The sequence below is a fragment of the Puntigrus tetrazona genome, chromosome 24 (assembly GCF_018831695.1).
Source record: "Puntigrus tetrazona isolate hp1 chromosome 24, ASM1883169v1, whole genome shotgun sequence".
NCBI lineage: Eukaryota > Metazoa > Chordata > Actinopteri > Cypriniformes > Cyprinidae > Puntigrus > Puntigrus tetrazona.
Window position 1 is genome coordinate 6,745,645 of NC_056722.1, and position 21,035 is coordinate 6,766,679.

The 21,035-nt window shown below is 38.1% G+C and overlaps 1 protein-coding gene across 1 annotated transcript in view; it reads left to right on the plus strand.

Annotated features, from left to right (window-relative positions):
- vstm2a (V-set and transmembrane domain containing 2A) overlaps positions 1 to 11,877 on the plus strand; it is a 35,168-nt gene extending 23,291 nt beyond the window's left edge. Inside the window, exons 3-5 of the mRNA XM_043225625.1 lie at positions 795 to 845; positions 1,767 to 2,100; positions 7,832 to 11,877. Of these exons, the coding sequence (XP_043081560.1) occupies positions 795 to 845; positions 1,767 to 2,100; positions 7,832 to 7,908 (462 nt within the window). The 3' untranslated portion in view covers positions 7,909 to 11,877. The remainder of the gene's footprint in view (positions 1 to 794; positions 846 to 1,766; positions 2,101 to 7,831) is intronic.
- The last annotated feature ends 9,158 nt before the right edge of the window (positions 11,878 to 21,035 follow it).

Below are 21,035 nucleotides of genomic sequence, written 5' to 3' on the forward strand. Positions count from 1 at the left end.
ATATGAATTAAAGCTATAATATTATCCTACATTATAATAACAGTTAACCAGTTCTCAAAAGAACAGGTTTTAAATTACTCTCAAAGTACTGTACAAAGGTGCTGTTTGTGAGTAAATGTGTGTGTGTGTGTGTGAAGACTCTTCTGTGCAGTGTAAACCTTGCATGCGGGTGTTAAAATCAGCTGTTATAGATGCTGGGACTGTGTTCATCATTCACTATGAAATCTGACGACTCGAATTTGCAAATCGACAGCAACAGCCGGTCCAGACATAAACTGCGGCAAAAATATGGGCGTAAATGTAGTGTATCACAGCCTTGAGTCAAAGAATAGAGTGTGTGTGTGTGTGTGCAGTCTATATAGTCTGTTGCACTGTGTTTCAAGATGTCTTGGTTTACAGTCTCTACTTGTGAATAGTACAAGCAGTAGATTGGCTTTATCTCCACATTTGAATAATTGTAGATGATTTGTGGACGAATGATTGCACTAGATTTATAATGAAACGTGTCTGGAAACCATAGAAACTTTTGGTTTTCCACCAAAGATAAATGAACCAATTAATGAAATTTCATAATATAGCTATAAATACTTTCATTATTCTCAAATCTAAACAAATTCCAACTATTGTTCACATTTGTGCCCTGAATGCCAATCGTTCCCTATTTTCGAGAACATTTATCTTTACAAATTTCATTCACATCATTACAAAACTAGTCACCACAGCATCATAATCTATAGATTTGATTAGAAATGCAAAAGACATAATAAACCCCCTTCTTCTTCTTGTATGAGCAGATGGAGCTGATTCCAGATCCGGATCCAGATGAGGAAGGGACTAAAATAAGTGTGAGTATGTGATCTATATGATGCAGTAAATTATTACATGCTATTTTTACGTGAAAGATCCCTTTAATAAAGCTGCTCAGTGCAGGCGGTTTGTAATCTTCAGCCCAGTAAAAGCCTGATATATCACTGTTTACTTAACCTTATATTTGATGCACCAGTCTTTTATTGGTAAAATAGTCTGATCCAGGAAGAATAAAGAAGGCAAAACAGGCTCAAAATTTAGTGCAGATTCTGATATTAATATGATGAAAGTATGATGATTAAATAGCAGTGGTCAATCTATATCTCCAATAACATGTCTTAGTCAAATTAGACTGAAATGATCCAAACATATAATGCAATGCTGACTGAGACATGAAGAACTAAAAGCCCATCAGAAGATGTGAGGATCAGTGAAAGTAAAGCTCCTGGAAATAAGCACTCCTCAAAAGATCCTGCTGATCAGAGTTGAGACGTACTTTACAATCAAGTAAAGCTGAGCAGCTTCAGTCCAGTAAGAGTTCATGCGGAGATATGACTGCAGTTATTCTGATGCTTGCTTGATCAGAATCACGATTTGACGAGAGAAGCTGAAGCTGGACTCAATTACACCAACCAAGCTTTTACTGGATAAAACACTCTGAAGACATGAGCAGATTGTGTGCAACAGGAAAGCTCGATCAATTTGTGGATCAGATTTAACATCTGAAATACCTTTTTGCTTTTGTGGTAAAAGAATGCTCTTCAGATGAGGAAAAACCAAAAAAGAGATGCTCCTTTGATGAACCTTCGAATGGTTCTTTGTGGAACCAAAAATGGTTCTTCTATGGCATCGCTGTGAAGAACCTTTTTGAAGCACCTTTATTTTTAAGAGTGTAAGTTTTGTTGCTTGGTCTACAGCAACGAGTTCATCCGAGGATTTGTCTTCGATTCTTTTCACAGACAGTCAAGGTCCAAGGAAACGACATCTCCCACAAGCTGCAGATCTCTCGGGTGAGCAAGAACGACGAGGGTCTGTACGAATGCCGCGTCACAGACGCCAACTACGGAGAGCTGAAGGAGTACAAGGCTCAGGCCTACCTTAAAGTCAACGCCACCGTCCGCCCGCGCAACAGGGCCATTAAAAAGAGCTCTCCGCTGCACCTGACCGATAAGAAACCCCGCAAGAGCAGCTCGGCTCTGGGCCAAGACGGCATGAGCTCTGACCAGAGGGCCCAGTCCACTTCTACCTCGCAGACGTCACACTCCAAAACAGTGGAGCACAGCACAGGGTCAGGTACGAGTGAGCCAGCATGCTTGCAGAGAGCGTTATGTTGTGTATTTGGTATAATGCAATGTGTTCGTGCAGTTTAAGTTCAAAATACGCATTATTGCCCACATACTCCACAATAGTGTACTCCCCGTCTCCTGAAACACGTTGATTTGTACAAAGCTCATCGTTCTGAAAAAGTGAGGTGTGCTCTGATTGGCCAGTTATCCAGTGCGTTGTGATTGGCCGAATAGATGTGACAGTGTCTGACAAACAACAAACATTACTCTACATTGTTCAAAACTCGTGATTGATTTTTGGTGTCATGCCTGAACGACAAACCCAACAAATCTTTGTAGAGTGCTTTCTGTTTCCACATTCCACCTGAAAACACAACTTGGGACACAAGAGCATCCAAGGAGCTCGTAAATGCAGTAACTACACTTGCTCTGAACAATGTGCTTCTCATCCTTCTGTTCAGTGATTTTTATAGTATTTAAATGTGTTTTTACAGTATGCATTTAATTAGTAATATTTGAGCTAGACATTTATGGCCAGTCTCTGCAAGTATAATAAGTGACCATTTAATTACGTAGAGGTTTATGTAATTAGAATTCAAACAAATTTTTTAAAGTTTTACATTGCTTTTATTGCTATTATAATGTTTGCACATGTTCATTGCTATATAAAAATGTTTTTGAGAGTTTTACCATGAGGAAAAACACCAGTTAGATTAACAGTATTATATAATGGCACATTTATAAAGTTGCTAAAAGGTTTTATTTAACTGTTGTAGAGCTAGTAATGGAGTTTAGAAACTGTCAGCAGGGAATACATAGCAAGCCTATAATTTAATTGACTGGAAGTTATTATATTGAGCTCAAAATAGCAAATATATTCCTCCTTATGAAAGCAAACTTTTGTCTTAGTGTTTCAAATGTATTTTAGAGATTAAAATGCACACTTAGTATCAATTAAAAATTATTTACATTTAGTATCACATCAAGATATTGACCTCAAAATAGCAAATACATTCCTCCTTTTAAAAGCAAACTTTGCCAAAGTGTAACACAGAATCATGCGGAAATCTGACTTTTATTAATTTGATGCAGAGCTTATTAGAATACGATAAGATTTAAAATCACATTTAAAAACAAATTGTGCATGAAAATTAAATACATAAATAAATACATCTTGTAAAAACAATGAGAAATATTTGGGCCGGATCTTGAATATTTTAGTGTCAAGTATTAATAGTCTAATGTGAGATCAGGTGTGTAGTGCTGTAAAAATATCTAAATAAAGAGGTGAAATTTGACTTTAAAAACTTAACCTGGTTACAAAACATTAACAATGAAAATAACCAAGAACAAGATAAAAGAATATCTGCGTTTAAAGTGAGATTTGAAATGAGATGGAGAGTTAAATGTGATATTTAATATTAGGGTAATATTTAATATCAGACACAATATAGTTATATTCAATTAACTATATATATATATATAATTCAATTCAATGATTAACTTCTGATTTGAATAAAAGCCAGTTTTTAGTGGACTATTCTGAAGTCTCCAAACCAGCAGAGATCTTACAAACCGTTTGAGCCGACAAGTAAAAAGAAAAAAAAGACTGAAAGAAAGCTGTAAAATTATAAATCTATTGTATAAATGTGTGGGTAAATGTATAAATTAATGTAAATGGTTAAATTTGATTGAACGGAGGTTCTTCCACCGTATCATTTGCCAGTCATGTAAAAGGAGCCGAGGTCCGACATGCACGTAACGTATAGGCTTTATAATAGCTGCATGACTTGAACACGAGTACTCGGAGCTCCTTTAACCTTCCAGAACCTTCACCGCAGCATCAGAGAGCTGTAATTACAGCTGCTGACATTCTGGCATGACTCATACTCTTCCTTCCAGCTAATCAGATGCGACTGGTAATGAACGTATAGATGCGACGCATAATCGACAGAGCATTTCGGAGGGCCGGCAGGAGTGATTAATTATTCCCTGCCAGCAGACAAAGGGAGGGACGCTTCGGGCCGATGCGATCGCTTGTTTCAGGAAGGTTTCAGTTCGGCTCGATCGCCTCCGGCCAAATGAGATCTGGCAGAGAGGAGCCGAGGGTCACGAGAGGATCTCTGATACAGAGCCCCACTCCCACCGGCGGAAAAATCCCCGAAATGTCACGGAGATTTACTGAATATTTCATTTCCCATTTCCTCTTTGTCGCCTTGTTTTCGTGGGTTTTACGGCCGGTGTACATCCTTGAGCTTCTCCCGTTCTCTTCTGCAGTCGAGGCAGGTGTGCAATAAGTTCAGAGAGGAATCAGATCGCATTTGCTTTGAAGTCTTCGGGCCTCGCGTCGCACCTAATTTCATTGTTCAAAGGAGGTCTAGAAAAAAAAAAAAAAAAAGAGAAAAATAAAATCCGAGGGAAAAACAACAGGATAAATCCAGGCGTATTTATAGCAGCGCGCGAGAAATGGAGCACGATCAAACCTGCTAACAATAGGGCCGGGAAACTGACTTTCTGGAGAAAGTGGAAGAGATTCATCATTTATCAAAGCCTTCCCATACATCCCTGCACCACTAAAAAAACATTTTATTAAATTAACGTTTCTTAACTTCCTTCCAGCGTGTTTCTCTGTAACACAGCTGTCAGCACATAGCTTGTTTTAAAAATACTCTGAAAAGCCTTTAGAAAGGCAGGCTGGGCTCCGCATTAATCCCTTTTCATGGCGTAATGGCAGTTTTCAGCTTGATTTATATGGCGAGGTTTTAGCAGGAGGCCTCTGTGAATAGGTAGATAGCGTCCTCTTTATTTACACAGACCAATAAAAGCAGGCTATTTTGTGGTACCTTGGGAGGTTTGCAGATGTTTTGCTTGCGCTTTGTGTTAATGTTGGTAATATTAAGAATGGCTGAACATATATGTGCATCATGCATCTGAATGAGCTCTGCTTTGGGAGAGCTTAAACGTTAAAGTGAAACGACTGAACCTACACAGGAGCCTAATAAAAAAAATTCATTCATTTTAGAAGAACATTTAAAATGGCATTTAAAAACTTTTGCATCTGAACTTTGAATATACCCGCTCTTATTAAATTCAGACGAGATGGTCCATGTACCTGGAAACATGCTCATAGATCCTTCGTCTAGAACTCAGCGGGTTGCCAAAATGATCAAAACACCATCATCGTTGATGCAAAATAAATGTATTCAGAAAATCCACTTTAGCTTAACGCCTAAATATTTATGCAAATATTAAAAAAAAATTGCTTATTTATTTGCATATCATCAAGTTTACTTGCATATCAAGTTTTATGTTCAGGATTATAAATAAACAGGAACTTTGAATTAAGGCCAACAGCTAATGCATATTATATTTAGATCTGAATTGTGCCAGTGCAAAAAAAAACCGTTAAAGTAATTTAGTCGTGTTTTGCTTTATTACATTTTTAATGTCTAATATGGTTTTCATTTTATTTTTAGCTTTAATTATTTAATGACATCGAGTTATCCTAAATTAAAATGAGCAACATTGCCTTAGAAACTAGATAAAAGAATATACATATATAATTCAGTTAATATTTATTTTATTTCAAGCATTTTTTATGATATTCGTTTTATTTCAAGATTATAACCCTTGTCTATACTTATAAACAAATGTGCATTATGACTTATGCAAAACTCAGAAAATCCACTTCATTTTAGCACTTGAATATTGAGGAATATGGAAATTGTAATTCCGTATCAAGCGTTTACATGCAGGATTTCTTACACGCAAATTCAAAATTTACATACAAACAGGTGAACCCAAAGCCAGTAATTAGTTATTAATTAATAAGTACTGCAAAGGCACATAGTTTTAATTCATGCAAATGATGCCTGGAATTGCCTCTGCCCAAAACTTTTAAAAATACTTCCTGTTTGTCTATAAATAGTGTTTCCTCCTCTTCCACACAAGAAACGGTTAAAAACCATCAACATTTATGCAAAGAAATTAACACACATTTTGACTTCTTAACATTTATGCAAAAGTTTATACTATTTTTAATTAGCATGTAAAACTTTTAAATATTAAGCCATGGGTTAGTTAATTACATTATTTCCGTATAACAGCTTGTAATCATGCCTGTTTGTTACAATATGTATGATGAGATCTGAAGTGTTACAGTTTATTTGCTGAAATCTGCATTAATCATTCCTCTTTGAAGGCATCCTTTTAGTGATATAATGGGATGTGCGATACGTGACGAGCAGAGACCTGTCAGTCTGAAGTGTTCTTCCGTACATATCCGGAATGCTGGATCTCTGTCAATCTTTAAGAAACTGCTGAAAACTCACATCTTTCAGCAATACCTGACCTCATCATAAAAAAAAAAAAAAAAAAAAAAAAAAAAAAAAAAAAAAATACTCTCACTCTCACTGTCTCTGTCTCTCTTCTTATCCCCTTGTTTATTCCTTCCTTCTGGCATGTACTAATTTGAACACTCCTGTGACTGGGTGTTATAAGCACTTACACTGTCTGTTTGTCTCTCTAAAAATGAATCGCTGTTGTACTCTCAATTGTAAGTCGCTTTGGATAAAAGCGTCTGCAAAATGACTAAATGTAAATGTAAATGTAAATGTTCTTGTGTTATTATCCCAGTCGTGCATAATGAGTTCAGAGAAGTGCCTTTCTTTCATACAGTGGCATGCGATGCTTTGGGATCCCCTTGTACACCTGTGCATCTGTTAAAAGGTGAAGGAGTTTAACAAAATAAGAGAGTTCATACAAAATGCGCATTTTTAAAATGTGTTTAGTACTGTCCTAAATGAGATATTTTACATAAAAGATGTTTACATAAAGTCCACCAGTGACAAAAAATGTATAAAATAAAATAGCTGAAATGACTAAAATAACCCCCCTCAAAAAATTGGGAATCTTTGTGGTTCTTTAAACTGTGTTGATCTACCAAAAATTTTTTTTTTTTGGTGATAATTGATCATAACTCCCATGTTTGTTTTGGGGGTGTGAAAACTTTTGAACAGGATGAAAAATCTAGATTTTTCTTATTTATATATATATATATATATATATATATATATATATATGAGATAGATAGAATGATAGCAAGAGAAGATACTTGAATGTATAATGTATAATTTACCTTGATCTTCAAATTCAAAAAGTTTTCATGCCCGGCTTGTAATGCATCTTCTGTCCTTCTGGAGCATCAGTGAATGTTTGAACTTTTTTTTAATAGTTGTTAATAATTGAATAGTCCATCAGTTGTCCTTGGTGTGAAAAGATGGATGTCAAAATTAGACAGTCACTGCTGGAAAGGGATCAAATACGCAGGCGATGCTCAGACTGAAGAATTTGCAGGAGCTGGTGGATGTTTCTGAAGAACACTGCTCCGTTTAACTGTTCGGAGCAAACAAGGGACCCGTGAACAACCAACAAGAAACAAAAAAAACAATCGTAGATCATCCAGGTACCACACACAGTATTAAGAACCACATACTTTTGAAAGGGGTTAGTTTTACAATTTCAGTTATTCGTATTTGTCTGTGTAAACGTCTTTAACATAAAACGTCTTACTCAGGACAATACCAAACCAAAAACCACATGCATTTTGAATGATCTCTCTTATCTGGTTAAAATTCTTTACATTTTCAGAGACTCTGCGAGGTGTCCCTCCACTGTGTTTGCACTGAAGTGCTTCCGTTCTGCCTCTGTGTTCAGTGTCCTCTCTTCTGTCCCCGCAGGTATGAGGATATCCACGAGCAATGGACTCGCCGTTCTCCTGCTCACGACCAGCCTCGTGAGGGGAGCGTGGCTATAGTGACTCTTTTTTTTTTTTCCCGGAATCACTCTTATTTCAGAGCCAAGAGAAAATTGCCTGCTATTTGGACAGAGCGGACGGAGCAGTCGTCCCTCAACACTGCACCCAATGTAGTCTAATGATCATCACCAGAAGCACCTTCCTTTCTAAAGCCCAGGAGAAGGAAACTGCCTTTGGACACGTGCTTCACGCTCCGAATCAAACTCCAGACCGAACGAACGGACACGGACTCTTATGGGATCTCGCACCCATTATATATATATTTTTTGGTTGTTTTTTGTTGACCTTTTATCTCCAGCTGTGAATTTAATACATGCTCTGAAGTTGCGAAGAGTCTATATTTGTGTAAAATATGAATATATGAACAGATATACAGGATATATATATATAGTATTTGATTTCAAATTCTCTTCACTCTGTACAGCTGCCATGCACTCGTCGTGTATTCACATGCAAAAACAGCCTTGAAGTGAAAATAACTTAGTACATATTGTGTCTGGATCGCTAATTGAGCTCAGCTTGGCTGTGTGGTAAATCACGGTTGGTATTTATTTTTTTGGCATAATAAATGTGAGCGTATGCTTTTGCCCCTCCGTTCTGTCGGTAACGCTGTAAGCTCACGAGTCACGTTAAGTTGGCACGTTGCATGTTGTGTTGTGAAAGCAGTCTACGGCTGGAATCAAATCACACACTCAGTAATGCCATTTCAGAGCATCGTTTCTGTGCTGTTGAAAAGATATTGTTTGTTTGGCTCTTATTTACTTTTTTTTTTTTTTTTTTTTGGAGAGTGTAGGGTCAAAAGAATCGATCGAAAGAAATGTCCTGAGCTTTCAACCTTCACGTCGCTAAAGGTGCTATATGACCTTCAACGCTATTGAATGCCATGATTGTGTCCTTCTAAACATCTCGAGTATGATTCGCCTACGTTTAAGTGCTGAGGATGATTGCTTTTCACCTCTTGAAGCCGCTGTCATTTCCGCGGTTGTTTACCATCTTCAAAATCATGTTGCATTATGGATTTCCACTAAAGCTGACAAAATCAATAGTCGTTGACAATTGGTTTTCTCTCTCAATCTTTTTTTCTTAATTTAAAATGGAATGGCACTTTCTGACTAAAAGATAATATGTGAGCCTGGAGCACAAGAGCAGTCATCAGCAGCACAGGTACGTTTGTAGTGATATATTGCATGGGTCAAAATTGACATTTTTTAATTTTATGTCAAAAATCATTAGGATATTAAGTACAGATCATGTTGCATGCAACATATTTTTATATATTCCCTACAGTAAATGTATCAGAACCTAATTTTTGATTAGTAATATGCATTGCTAAGAACTTATTTGGAAAACGTTTAAAGGAAAGTTTCTCCGATTTTAGATTCCAGATTTTGAAATTGTTGCATCATCGACAAATATTTTCAACAAACCATAAATCGATAGAAAGCTTATTTATTTAAAAGAAAAATTACTTTTATGACTGGTTTGTGGTCCAGAGTCACACACACACACACACACACACGCACACACACACACACACACACATGCGTACATACTTAGATTGCAAGTCAGTAAAGGTGTAACATTGCAGGACAGCGTTTTTTTACATCATTTAGCTAATTCTAATGCAAAAGTCATTCAGTCCAAAACTAAATTGACCCTAATTATTAAACATCACAAGTGACTGAACACAATATGACACCAAAACATCCTCAGCTGCAGGCGAAACGAAGAAAGAACTGAGTGGCAGATCTCATTCTGGTTAATCAGGGTCAGATTGAACATTTTCAGATTAATAACCAAGATAGAGCTTGAGGGGGGAGGGAAAGCATCGGAATTTCACATTCCCTCGCGATGCCCTTATAACTGTATTTTAAAAGTGATGGTAGTGGTTGAAAATAAGATGGTGACATTTATCCAGCACTGTGTTATCAACAAGAACAAGACGTCCCTTAAGGAATGTCAAGGTTTTGAAAGGAATCTGAAGCTGCGGTTGATGGAATTTATTTTGTTTGACATTCTGCTCTTGTATTGATGTCTTGAGGTGTTTTATATCATTTAACCAAAGACTGCTGAGATGGGCATGTTGCAGTACTGTTTACAAAACACACAAGAGCCCCATGTATTATGCCAAATCTACGCCGGCTTTCTAAAAACTCATTTTCTCAGTCATCATGGTGGAGTCATGTGTAGTGTTTGTTTCTCAGTTTTGGCTTTTGAGGCTGTATTGGGATTACGCTTGGATTAAAACATAAGAAAGAGGGTCTCTCAAAAACAACAAACACAAAACCAACACGAAATGCTGTCATGAAAGTCAAATAATCATGTAGCGTTTTTTATCCTGCACTAACAAAATTATGCTTTCCGCTCAAAAACCTCCGTTTGATGCAAAATGCACGTTGTGGTTAATTATGCTGTATTTATGTCATAAACATGATGACATTTTTAACTAATGTTTAAGATGCTTGTTGCAAACTGGTTGGAAGACACACATCAGCCAAATGTATTTGAAATTTCTTTCAAATCTTACGTCAGATTATCAGTGAAGTTTAGTAAAACTAATCATTTTGCATGAATACAACTGGCTACTTTTATTGTATATTAAAGGTAGCTTAGTCTTTTTTTTTGAGCAGCAGCTGTAAAGAAAAAACAAAAGTAAGATTTTTACAATTGGTACATTATGACGTTGCAGGATAAAAGTTGCTCCATTGATGTTTTCTCTCGAGGTTTCTGGATTGTGACTCCGGCCCGGACGCTGTAATGTAAACTTAGCTAAGTTCATTTGTGCTTTGACGGCCGTAATGATCCTGATCCTTAAAAAAAATGCACCGTGATATTTCTTTGAATAATGAGACGGGTCGTGCAATAGAAGGTTGTTCAGCAAGATTCTTGCCAAATTGTACTCTTCATAATTGGAAGAGTAATCATAAAACCAGCTGGAAGCTCTAAATTCTCCATAGATTTATGGGCATATGTGACTTTCAGAGCAGCTGCTATCCGAGTGTGGTAATGTACGGCGTAGGTTTGTTGATTTGAGTAGGTTGATCTACATTAAACTTTGTTTTAAGAGGGCACTTTAAATAGGGCACATGACGATGATGATGATGATGATGATGATGATCTGCATTTGTGTGTGCTGTAAATAGATGTAAACTAAATCCATCAGCTGCATTTCAACACAGGACGCCTGCTGTTATAAAGACAGTTGGGTTGTCATCCTTCACAAACAAACTCATTAAATTAAAAGGCATATACAGATGAGCGTGATTGGGATGAATATATCTGATGCCTTGTACAGCCTGTGTAAAAGTCACTGTAAACAAAGCCGCATGGTTTATTTCCATTTCTTACTCGTTTCCTTTTTTACTCAGAAGGGACAAATTGTACATGCGTATGGATTTATCGAAAGGACAGAAATGTTATGTGTGCGTTTTGTGTTGCCATCTGTTTGGAGAACTCTACGGGAGAGACTTTCCGTCCTTTGGGAAATGGTTTTGGCCAAACCTCTGGAGATATCAGCTGGGTTTTGGAAAGCTAACTCTGACAGAACAGAGATTATATTTGACGAAACAGAGAGACTCTTTGTGTTCTCGAAACAATAAGCGAAGACGGAGCCGCTTCTTGGATCTCTGGATGTCGTTTTGGATGCGTACGTGTCGATTTATGCATGTGATGAATCCACTGTACAAGCATACGGAGATCAATCCTTGCACTCCCAGGATCTGTGTTTCAGAAAGTCTTCTTCAAATGAGTCATCACAGGGAATCTGTATATATATATATGGATCACCTCTTTGCCATCTTGTTGGAGTCATAATTAAATGTTTACTGGACTCTTTCAAATACATGACATGATTAAAATGTAAAGCTGTCATGGCTGAGCAAAGCTGAAGTTTGTAATATAAGACAAAATGAGCCAAATTTTAATAAACTATCTTCACGGGCTGTCTGGAGACAGATTTTTTTAATGAGATATGAGGCGTGATTTACAGTATGTGGTGCATCGATTTTTCGGAGCCATTTTATTTTTATTGCTGAAAGGAGACACTTGTGTATCGTCTGCAGATGTGCTTTAAAGGATCTGACGTTTGAAGAGCATCCTGCTAAATAAGAGTTTGATCAGATAGCGGATGATTGATTGAGTGTGAGAGAAAAGATACGACACACCGCTGTATAAAGCGCTCAAAGGCATTTCCACACCATATAATATGAGATAATTTAATTTCTTTAAAGCACTGTCTTCAATTTTATTCATTCACCTCAAAAAACAAATACAGAACAGTGAAAAGAAAAAATAGACTGGGAAGGAAGCCAATATGTCTCTCGCTGCTTTGAAAAAAAGTTTAAATTATACTCATATTTGTGGGTTGTTTGGGTGCCTTTATGAAGCCAGCCTGAAAATTCAGCTCAATGTTTTATATTAGAGCTGTTTTATCGGGTATCCAACGTGAAGCTGCTTGAAGAAAGTACACTAAAGGCCCTGCCAGAAATGTATTTGTGTCTTATATAAATCCTGAGAGTTTATGACGGGTGGCTAACAGAGACGTTACCTGCAATACACAGCATGATGCAGTTTAACTCCAAATAAATAAACACATTTATTTATTTATTTAGTTATTATATTTATCACAGTATGGCTTCAGAATGATAATAATGCACAAACAGATTGAAGGATTAAAATATATATATAGATATAGGTTTATTTTAGTTATCAAAGTTTGCATGGGTGCTTTTCAAGTACCATTTAAAGACATCTTAACATCCTTTTAGATTTTAACTGTTAACTGCATCTCCATTTTAAAGCCCTATATATTTCAGCTCCAGAGATGTTGGGGTGTTAATATGGCTCCAGAATAAGTTGTGCACATATGATTTTAGGTTGCGGTTCTTAACTTATTTTAATACAGTATATGTTTAATTCCCATAGACACAAGGTTCTCAGTGAGGATTTAATGTTTTGAAGCCAATTTTGGAGCTGCATCCTTGGAAGGTATATATCTATGTATGTATTAATTTATTTAAAGTTTAGTCTGACTTGAGAAATATGACACATGAGTGAGGTTTTGGAGATGCAGGATAAAAGTGGTCACACCAAAATTGGTTCTACTAAAGCTACTTAAGAAATCGAAAGCACAGTCCAGTGAAGGTACACTACGTCATTTTTCTGATCTCCTTGAAGGTTTAGTGCTTTATCAGTAAAGCTACAGTACATGAAAACCCAGATCTACAATACTTGTTTTTTTTCTTTTTGTTATTTAACTTTATAATGCAAATAATATTAGCATTGTGACAGTTCAATGGAGAAACAACAAACAAACAAATAAATAAATCTGTCATATACTCCTTCACAGGTTGCTCTTTACCATACAACATGTGCATTCAATTTCAAGTAATTTAAGGAAGAAAAATAATCAGTTTATAGCTTTAAGTTGCTTTGGATAACTGCATCTACTAAATTCCAAATAAAAGGTAAGCAGGAAAAGTAAAGGTAAGATGTTATTACATGATAATATTCGTCCTCTATTCCTGATCGTTGTCATTGGAAATTAAAGTCAATACCCTTTTAGTCTAGTGGTCATTTCACCTTTGGCAAAAACACATGCATAATCACATTATCCCTGCGAGAGCAGGTACTGTACAAGAGACGATCTGACTGGAGCTGCCGGGTGAATGACCTTCGCCAAGGACGTAAAAACGACATCACAGAATCGTAATCTCAGTCTCGGTCCAGATCCTTGGGTCATTTGAGCCAGTGACCTCTGTGTCAGCAGCAGAGATACTCTCTCAACGAACAATACAAGCACAATAAATAAACATCTGATTGTAAAACCTTCTTTCCTTACACTCGCTTACAAATGAGACACTTGCATCTTTTATTTGTTCTCGTTAAAGCCAATCAATTTGAGCTGACGCTGATATAAGGTGTTTTAATGGCACCCTATAAAAATCCTTCACGTTAATGAACTGTGGCTTAACTCGCTTCGTTGAGAGCGTTCTTGTCTGTACGAGGAGACTACAACAGCAAAACACGAAAAAGGGGAGTTTGCGTCAGTTGCGTCAATGAGGATCAACTAAAGCAAACTTCCCCCGTTGGCTAAAAACATCAAAAGAACAATGTAATGTTTAAAACACTTTACATGAGACAGAAGCGGCCTTGCCGTAGGTTTCGTGTGGCTATAAGCCAGATGCACAGCCTGTTGTTCTGTGTTCCTGACACAAATCTGGAAACACTGGGAAAGTGAAAGCGCTGCAAGTCATGAGTGGGTGTGATTCTACGAGAGGGAAAAGCAGAGATATATAGCGGTTTTGATACAATGGGGGAATATTTGTGCTTGTGGAGAGAATAGAAAGAGGTCATGAAAACATCATGAGGATTTAGGGAGAGGATTCTTTCAGACTCAATGCCTGCTTCTCTGCCAGCACAATAAATATGACAGCAAAATAACATTTTATGAGCTCTACTCCCTAAAGTGCCAGTTATGAGTCTTCAAATCATAGCTAACAGCATTTTGCAGATTCAAATAACTATAGTATACAAAAAGCTATTTTTATAACTATATTAAGAAAGAGAAAAAAATGTGAAGTTTGCTCCACACAACCTGCCGTATATCAAACATTATGTCAAGGCATTTTGATGAAAGCAAAAAAAAAAAGCCTCCTATCACCGGTTAACTCAAAACCGAAATGACGCGTGAAATGCACATTCATCTCGAGTTACTTGACTGTAACCCTGTTCCCTTAAAAAGCAGGAGCAAGATGTTGCATTTCTCATAATAAACATATGAGAATATTCTTAGTTTGACCGGATGCAAACCAAGAATTGGCTGAAGTGATGCAATTTGATTACGGGCATCTGAGGTTATAAGTAGCAGTGAAACGAACATACCGTCAGGTTAACTTTTGTCTGAAGACATGCCCAGGCATTCCTATAGTCCAAACTTGAAGCGCAGCATCTCTTTCCCACTTTTTAAGCCACTTGAGACGTATGTTATTAAAAACTACTTTCAAAGATAATTAGAGGAAAGGTGGTTAATGGCTTTTAATAGCCCAGGTGCAAGGTGTAGGTAGAATGGCAAGGTTGCCAGAGAAGTAATAGACATCAGAAAACCATCTTTAGGGTCAGAAACCTGACAGGTGCAGACTCTAGTGGTTAAAAGGGGGTGTCAACTTGACCCTTGAACACTATAGCTAAGTCCTACAAAGGGACTGTTGCTCTAGTGCAGGGGTCAGAAAGAAAGTTTGGCATTGAGTAAGTTTGCCTCTAGATGGTGGGCCAGTACATGGCCAAAGGATAATTTAAGAAATCAACTAATGAAAAATTAAACTAGAATTGTGACAGATAGTTACAATGTCTTTTGTAACTGTTAGAGAGCTGTTACTCTGTTAAATCTTGACCGTCATTAAAAAAGGCACATTTGTGTGGTGGTGGCCAAGTTTTTAAATTAATAAAGCAGAGTAGTGACAATTAACCTGGCAAGTTATGGCAGATACATGCGCAGTACCACCTACTTGACTTGAGCTCTTTTAGCATTCTTCTGATAATGAAAATGTAATGCTGTATCAAAATAATCTGCAGACGCGGGTTGAGGGCCAGATATTATTGCTGGCAGGGCAGTTTTGGCCCACGGGCCGACCACTTCTCTAGTGGGTGGCCTCAAACGCTTGGCTCTAGAATGAAGTGGGCGACTAGAGTGTGCTTTCCCACTGAAACCCCATCAATCAGAGCATGGCAAGCCAGAATGGCAGCCACATAGATTCTGAGAGTACCAGGACATGTGCCGAAAGACAGTTTTTTTCTTGCAGAAACTACAGCACTAAAACAATTTGTTAATAAACTTTCAAAAACACAGCATCTAAGGGCATAACATCTTCTAGTGGAGGTAGCCCTAGCCATAGTCTCTACTACATCAGATGGAAGCTCATCATGCCTGGACCTAGAGGTGGACCAACTATGGGATGAAGGATCATCTCAGGTTACTTGACCATAACCCTGTTCCCTGAAAAAGAAGGAAAGAGATGCTGTGTTTAATAACACTAATGAGAACGTTCTTTGTTCGATTGCTAGCTGAAACATCTGTCAAACACGTCAAAGTTTGACTTATATAACAGTGGTTAAGTGACATCATTTGATTATGTGCACCTGAAGGTTATAAATAAGCATGAAATGTAAACATCCTCAGATTAGTGTTTGTCTAGAGAGACGTCCAGTCCCTCCTACAGTGCAGCACTGAGGCACAGCATCTCATTTCTGCTTTTTCAGGGAACAGGTTTACAGTCCCTTATTAAAAGCTACTCTAGATGCTGCATTCAATAATGCTAATGGGAACTGCACCGAAAGTGTCTGGACCCCCCAGGGTTGTCTAGTTTGTACACACAACCCTTAAAGAGGTCTCAGATATTACTCCCCTTGCCTAATGCAAGCCCCCTGGTTGAATGGGCCCTAACTTCTAGAGACCAAGTTTGACAACGCACCTTGTAGGCTAGGGCAAGAGCATCCCTCAACCAATGTGAAATTTTTTTTAGTGGCAGCTGCGCCCCAGGTGTGGCTCCCATGGCATATAAAAACTGCTTTAACTTATGCCACTTGCTAGTGTGATGGTTGTAAATCTGCAGAACATATACTGGACACAGTAAGTGAAGTCTTTCCTGCTCTGGTGTAGTAAAGAGCGGAGGGCAGAAGACTTTGAGAACGACCGGATGCATGGTCGGGAATTAAACATTCGGAACATAATAAGGGCGAGGCTGCAAAATAGCTTTGACCAGACCAGGGGCAAAGTCTAGGTAGGCGGGAGTGAAAATCCCCAATTATTTTTAGAGACGTAATGGCCGTTAGAACAATCCTATTTAAAGTCAGAAACCTGACAGGTGGTTCAAAATGGGTGTCAACTAGACCAACAAGCACAATACCTAAATCAATCATTCAATCGCTTTTATCTTTATAGAGCCTTAATACAGACTGTACCAAAGCACTATACAGTCAATCAATAGGGGAATAGGGTGATAATGTATAATGTCAAGATTAAACAGTTGCTTTTGTTGTTGTTGTTGTTGTTGTTTTATTAAATGCAGAGACAGTCTCTGCAATCAAATCAACGATAATCGCTAGAAATTAAATGACCCCAACTAAGCAAGCCAGAGGCGGCAGCGGCAAAGATCCCAAACTCCATTTGTAACAGAATGGAGAAAGAAAACCTTGGGAGAAACCAGGCTCAGTTGGGGACCAGTTCTCCTAGCCAAACGTCCACCGCTTAATTTGCATTTTAATTTTAAGTGCAGCTATGTTAGATTGTACAAAGGACTTATGATATGTTTATTTGTTTTTGTGTGTGTGTGTGTGTGTGTGTGTGATCTGTCTACAGGGCTCATCTAGGTGTTCTGGTCTCCCATGAAGGTGCTGATCCACCATCTTATCTGGATACAAACTGAGAAACAGAATAAGAAAGAACAGACTATTAGCGTAGATGCCATTCTTTTTATCATGTAAAGAGTACATTGTGTGTCATGGGTTGTGTGTTATCTGATCGGCCAACAAGGCGCTATCAGTGAGGCGAGAACTTTGACAAACCTTACTACATAAAATTTGGAGCTGGGGGAAATATACAGCCTCATGTGCAGGAAGCTCAAGGGTATCACCATAGATGCAATTGCCATGAGACCTAAAACTCTCAGAAAGTAATGAACAGTCACTTTCTGGCTGAGCATGATTTCCTTTAGGGTGTTTAGAATGAATTTGAGAGTTGTTTCCTCTTTATGATCAAATCTCATGTGACCCCAAATACTTTGTCCACTCAGCATTAGAGAAAACGCTTTTCTTGACGATAAGTCTCAAGCCCAGAGATTCCAGATGAGCCAGGGCGACATCCCGATGTCAAAGCACTAGCTGCTGAGAGTGAGCCAAAATCAGCCAATCATCTGCGTAATTTAGAATATGGATGCCCTGGAGTCATAGAGAGGCCAGAGTAGTATCCATGCACTTTGTAAGTGTGGCGTGCGAGGCTAGGCCGAATGGAAGAATCCAATACTGGTAAGTTTGCCTCAGAAAGCGAACCATGGGAACTTCCTGTGTTCTAGCAATATGTCTGTATGAAAATATGCATCCTTTAGATCCGAATCAGAATAAGAATGAGTTGCGTGGGGAAAGGGGGGTTGCAAAAGGTGTGAATGGTGTCTTTTCAAACCTGCAATAGAACTTGTTCAGATCATCTGCCAGTTGTTGATTCTCCACAGTGCTGGGGGATGGTGTCTTGTAACTGGTGATACCCTTCAGACCTTTCAACACTGAAGCTATGTTACTAGAGGAGAACTGAATTTCTGAATAATTCCTCTTTGCTTTCCCCTTTTGATCTCCTTTTCCATTGTGTATTTGACCTGTTTATACAAGACTCAGTCCCCATTGCTGCTAACATCTTGCATCTTGCAGTGAACCGTGGTTTGTTGTTGTTGTAGGTTAAATGAGTCCTGGTAGGAATGCACATATCCTCACAGAAACTAAAATATGATGCTACAGTCTCTGTGAGCTTGTCTAGATAGTTGGCAGCAGCTTCCAAAACAGTTCAAACAGCGATAGACAAACAGGCTTGTAAATCCCGCTCTGCTCCATTAGTCCATCTTTTTGCAGTCTTTAATACAGGTTTAGCTGATTTGACAGAGATCAGAGGCAGAACCTGATTTTGCAGAGTTCAACATGTTCAACTTCTTTGTTGACCCTGGAACAACATTGTGATTAACCAATCAGATTTAAAGAACCAGTTTTTAGTTATTGTGACATTTATGTTTACAAACAGTGTTTGGTGCTTGTACATCAGTGTTATTTCTCTATCCTTTCCTCTGATTTTAGGCATTACTCATGTAAGTTTGGGTTTAGGCGTAGAGATATGGTCAAAATTATATTTTGGATTAAAATGATGTTCCAGGGTCAACAAAGGAAGTTGACCCAGGAACACACAGAACTCATAACAGGACATGCGTGATCAGAGAGCCCCAAAGCTGCTCGTTGGACAGAGTGATATGTATATTTTATTACTGTGTAACAGTGATCCAGAATATTACTCTCTCTGGTGGAATATGTAACATGTTGTCTGTATTTTGGCAGTTCATGTGAGAGATTTGCTTTATTAAAGTGTCAGAGAATGATTAAAACAGAGTCCAGTTGTTGTTGCTTAGTCTCTGTGATCAGATCACAGAGTTGGCAGGAGGCAACTGAACAATTTTTTCACTGAAAAAACGAAATACCAGTGGTGGCAGAGATTGTACAGTGGCCTCCTGAGGGTGCCTGGAGGCCACTGTACAAGTCTCTATTCTCTGTTAGAAGTGTATGTTCTCCTCTCTAGGGGGGAACACCTCCCCAAAAGCTTCAGAACCTGATCCTAAGGTCCAGTCTCTCTGAGCAACCAGATCTGGCCAGTACAGGGTGGCTGACTGTCCCGAGTCTTGATCACGGCAGGGAAGAAACCTTACAAATATTTTTTCATAGTGCTTTGCCTCCCAAAACCTATTGGTGATAGTGTTGACGCCATTGCCAAACAGACCAGAAGGCAAGATGGGGGCAACACTAGCTGCTACTTTAAAAGCTTTCCTCACCAGCGAAGATGTCACTCTGCAAGGCTTAATTGGGAGAGTAGCTTTCTTTAATGATAATGAACTCCCAGGAGGGAGATGCAAACTAGCCTGCAAACATCTCTTCAACCTGGGGCATCATGATATAGCCCCATGGATACTAGTGCTGCATCCATGCATTTCATGTATGTGTGGGATGACAAGGCTAGGTCGAATGGAAGAACCTGATACCCGAAAGCGAATTTCAGGAACTTCCTGTGTTTCTGCATGAAAGTAAGCATCATTGTGATCCATTGTCACAAACCAATCCCCTAACTAGATTTGAAAAACAATCATTTCCATTGTAAGCATTTTGAATGTTGAAGCAGTTCAACCTTCGAAGACCTAAAATTGGACACAACCCCCATCTCTTTTTGAGAACCAGAAAATAAGGCTGTATTAGCCTAATTGTCTGTCTGGCAGGGGAACACGTTCTATGGTCTCTTTGTCCAGCAGAGCCTGCGATTCCTGTGTCAGCAGATGCGCTTGTTCCAGTTTCATGGAAATGAAGAACACATTTGAAATGCAGTAGACCTGTAGACCTGTAAATCCTGTAGACATTTTCTACATTCTTTACTACCCACATAGAGATATTTGGTAGTAGTTTCTATGCTGCCAATTTCTCTGAAAAGGGCACTAATTCTGACATTTTGCTTTGCTGAGGGGATGTTAGATGTTTGGTGATGTGACATTTGACTAGAAGCAACCAAACATGTAAGAATACCTACTAAAAATGATAAAGATACATTAATAAAAGTTTAAATAGTATCAGTGACATCAAAATGTGTCAACTTGCTCTTCTTTTTTCTCCAATGTATGTTTATTTTATGTATAGAGCTCCCACTGGTAGATGCTATAACAACACCATCCTCACACTAATATATAACAATCATCAAAAACAGTTCTGTTAGCCAATGATTTATATGGATATAAGTTCTGACCTACATTTTGTTCAGCACCAGTCATTGTGTTAAAACTGCAACTGTTCATTTAAAATACAATAACTGGGTCAGCCATTCAGATTCCCTTCATATAAAAGAAGCAGAATTATCAAGTACCAGCTAAAACAGCAAAAACTGAATTTGTAGTCAAGACAAAATCTTAGCAAGCACTCGAAGCAGTCCATTATGTTGATCACTTTTCCTATTACTTTTTAGAAAGCCATTTGCAGAAACTAAAGTTGTCGTCAGCACGTTTCCCCTAAAACCTCTGCAGTAAATATATAGTTGTCAAGTTATATGAAAGGAGGAGGTATGAGTATCGCGGATGAGATGACCGATGCAAAAAGGTACACAGTGTCTAAAACTCAAACAAAAAGAATCTGACATCTAATTGATAAGGGTTTTGTGTTTCTTTTAGATGAGCTGTTAATTTCCGTGCCGAAAGAAGATTTTGCTGCAAATAAGCAGTTTTTCTTGCTTAGCATTTTGTGTCTTGCCTAATCAAATTCGTATATATTTCTAAATTTATCAATAAATATACTTATGGTTACATAAGCACAGCTTTAGTGTGTCTATGTGTATGTATGACTATGAA